The 3,721-nt window shown below is 54.4% G+C and overlaps 1 protein-coding gene across 1 annotated transcript; it reads right to left on the bottom strand.

Moving 5' to 3' along the window:
- Positions 1–1,107: 1,107 nt before the first annotated feature.
- Positions 1,108–2,881, bottom strand: LOC120923430 (formin-like protein 20). Its single transcript, XM_040334973.1, has 2 exons — positions 2,713–2,881; positions 1,108–2,580 (listed from the first exon to the last, which is right to left on the bottom strand). The coding sequence occupies exon 2, from the start codon at positions 2,568–2,570 to the stop codon at positions 1,944–1,946; it is 627 nt and encodes a 208-aa protein (XP_040190907.1). The 5' UTR covers positions 2,571–2,580; positions 2,713–2,881; the 3' UTR covers positions 1,108–1,943.
- Positions 2,882–3,721: the final 840 nt, after the last annotated feature.

Genomic DNA, 3,721 nt, shown 5'->3' with positions numbered 1-3,721 from the left:
ACCCTGAATTGCAACCCTAATTGACCTTTGACCTATGAACTTAAACCCTAAGCGCATCTCCACTTAGCGACTCTCCCCACCCTAAAACCCCTACCTTTCCCAGATCCTGCTCGCTTTGTCAGGAAAAGGATAAAAAGAAATAAATTGGGCTCGCTACCCCCATAGGAGCTCGAAGGAAGGACCACAACTGTGGTCCAATAAAAGAAAACCCCAATAGAGTGCGGCTCGTGCTTTTGAACACGAGATGGTTGTATCGCACCTATAAATCCCTTTTGTCTCAGGGACAGCTCCTCAGTGGCTAAAAACCAGCCCAGTAATTGCGAGGGATGCCCCCGTTTTCCAACACCAACAGGGGGCACTGCTGAGGTTCAGGAGTGTGATGAGGAAACCTGCAGGAGGGTGGCTGTGTTACCACCCAGAACTGCAACATATACAAACCAAAACCATTCAGCCAATAACAAGTACCTAAAGTGGACCTGTCATCACATAGTTTTTCCCTTTTTTAGCCCCCCCCCACCAGTGACCTCTACCCCTCCTTCATGCGGGCTCCCCCCCCCCATCAAGCTGGGTGTTGAGGGGGCACCTCTGCAGATGCCCTTCAAAGCTGGACTGCGTGCATCTATAGACACACACAGTTTGGCTCAGCGATGCCCCCTACTCCCTCCTCACAGTATTTGACTGAGAGCAGCAGGATCCTATGGGGTCGCACTGCCCTCGGGGTCTCCCGTGAGATCAGGAAGAGGGGAGAGCGGTGCTGCAGACGGGACATAATAATGAAGGGTTCCGGTTTTTATTGGACTGTCGCTGGATGTTGTGATATATAATCATGAAGAACGAGGAGTTCTGAGATTCTACCAAATTATGATCTGCACCGTAATTGCACCACCCGGCACACAATATTATCATAAATACACGGATATAGGTTTATTAGAGTCGTGTCCCCGAGACGGCGAAGAACCGGCACTCCGAGGGGCAGACGGGTTCCAGGTCAGGACTCGCTCGGAATCTCCAGAAGAAGAATTCTTCCGTTTCCCTGCCGGGGAATGTTCAGTCTCATTGTTGGTGGATTAGTGTTCCTGGCACAGTGAGTAAGAGCACCAGAAAGTGTTGGGTTGTATAAAAGCTTTTAATAAAAGTACAACAAAAAGAAATCAGCAATACTCCACCGACATAAAAACAACTAAAAGCACGGGGATGGGGGGGGACGGGGGGCTGGGAGTGATGCGCTTCATGTCTGGTCATCCATGGTGGAGGAGCTGGGATGGGAGTGCACCACGTCTGGTCATCCATGGTGGAGGAGCTGGGATGGGAGCCACCATGTCTGATCTTTTGGGTTGTAGGAATTAGGAAGGGAGCACTACATATCTGATCTTCTATGGTGGAGTTGGGATAGGAGCGCACCTTGCCTGGTCATACATGCTGGAGGTGCTGGGATGGGAGTGCACCACGTCTAGTCATCCATGGTGGAGGATCGGGGGTTGAAGGGCACCACGTCTGGTCCTCCATAGTGGAGGATCTGGGGGATGAAGGGCACCACGTCTGGTCATCCATAGTGGAGGATCGGGGGTTGAAGGGCACCACGTCTGGTCATCCATGGTGGAGGATCGGGGGTTGAAGGGCACCACGTCTGGTCCTCCATAGTGGAAGATCGGGGGTTGAAGGGCACCACGTCTGGTCCTCCATAGTGGAGGATCTGGGGGATGAAGGGCACCACGTCTGGTCCTCCATAGTGGAGGATCTGGGGGATGAAGGGCACCACGTCTGGTCCTCCATAGTGGAGGATCTGGGGGTTGAAGGGCACCACGTCTGGTCCTCCATAGTGGAGGATCGGGGGTTGAAGGGCACCACGTCTGGTCCTCCATAGTGGAGGATCTGGGGGATGAAGGGCACCACGTCTGGTCATCCATAGTGGAGGATCGGGGGTTGAAGGGCACCACGTCTGGTCATCCATGGTGGAGGATCGGGGGTTGAAGGGCACCACGTCTGGTCCTCCATAGTGGAGGATCGGGGGTTGAAGGACACCACGTCTGGTCCTCCATAGTGGAAGATCGGGGGTTGAAGGGCACCACGTCTGGTCCTCCATAGTGGAGGATCTGGGGGATGAAGGGCACCACGTCTGGTCCTCCATAGTGGAGGATCGGGGGTTGAAGGGCACCACGTCTGGTCCTCCATAGTGGAGGATCTGGGGGATGAAGGGCACCACGTCTGGTCCTCCATAGTGGAGGATCTGGGGGATGAAGGGCACCACGTCTGGTCATCCATAGTGGAGGATCGGGGGTTGAAGGGCACCACGTCTGGTCATTCATGGTGGAGGATCGGGGGTTGAAGGGCACCACGTCTGGTCCTCCATAGTGGAGGATCGGGGGTTGAAGGGCACCACGTCTGGTCCTCCATAGTGGAGGATCTGGGGGATGAAGGGCACCACGTCTGGTCATCCATGGTGGAGGATCTGGGTGTTGAAGGGCACCACGTCTGGTCATCCATGGTGGAGGATCTGGCGGTTGAAGGGCACCACGTCTCATCCATGGTGGAGGATCGGGGGTTGAAGGGCACCACGTCTGGTCATCCATGGTGGAGGATCTGGGGGTTGAAGGGCACCACGTCTCATCCATGGTGGAGGATCTGGGGGTTGAAGGGCACCACGTCTGGTCATCCATGGTGGAGGATCTGGGGGTTGAAGGGCACCACGTCTGGTCATCCATGGTGGAGAATCGGGGGTTGAAGGGCACCACGTCTGGTCATCCATGGTAGAGGATCTGGGGGATGAAGGGCACCACGTCTGGTCATCCATGGTAGAGGATCTGGGGGATGAAGGGCACCACGTCTGGTCATCCATGGTGGAGGATCGGGGGTTGAAGGGCACCACGTCTCGTCATCTGTGTTCTCTATTTCCCGGACGCCTGCATCTGTTTACAGAACGCTTCGAACTGCTGTTGCTCCAACTCCGTCATCACCTTGTTCAGGGCGTAGATCTGAAATAAAGAGAACCTGTTATCTCCACAGCCTCAGGTTGTGCCATCTGGTCAGCATCGTGCCGCACAAGTACATGCAATTACACATAAAGCAGAGGTTATGAGAAGGGATATGTGTGAGATGGAGTTCAGGATGGGAGAGGAAGATTATTTGCAGTGCACAGCTGACTTCCTGCGAGTCCCCCTCCCCGGCCTGCTATGGAGATAGAGTACGGAGGTTGGGGGGAATATTTATAACCCACAATTCTGAACATTTTACTATGTGGAAGAGAAGTGAATTGGCGCCCTGCGGCGGTCCTATAAACATCTGGCGAGGTGAGAATCTTGGTTTCTGTACCAGGAGGAAAACTTCTACCTCAGAGAAGATCTCACGTCAGTTTGAGGCCCGGCAGCCATCATCTTCTCCACCACATCCTGCTGAATACAAGACGAGTGCCAAGTAAACCACAATGTGGGTGTAGCGCAGCCTCACCCATCCCCCCCCCCCCCTGGCATGAATTGTGATCCTCGTGTCTGACGGAAGGGGCTCACCGCACCAACAAATGTTCTGCTGTAAGAACTCAATGAGAGATCTTCATCGCCACACCCAACGCCACAATTCCGCACCTCGGCCAGCGCCGGACATGGCAGAACGGATCCGTGAATGCAAGATGAACACACTCCGCAGCCAGCAGCAACCAATCAGATCCTTTCACTCTCACATCAGCACAGTGAAATCTGGGCTGTGATTGGCTGCTGCAGACCAGTTC

Source organism: Rana temporaria, unplaced genomic scaffold (genome assembly GCF_905171775.1).
Source record: "Rana temporaria unplaced genomic scaffold, aRanTem1.1, whole genome shotgun sequence".
In the NCBI taxonomy this organism is placed as follows: domain Eukaryota; kingdom Metazoa; phylum Chordata; class Amphibia; order Anura; family Ranidae; genus Rana; species Rana temporaria.
The sequence above is the reverse complement of the archived record's forward strand: the minus strand, read 5'-3'. Positions and strand labels throughout refer to the sequence as shown.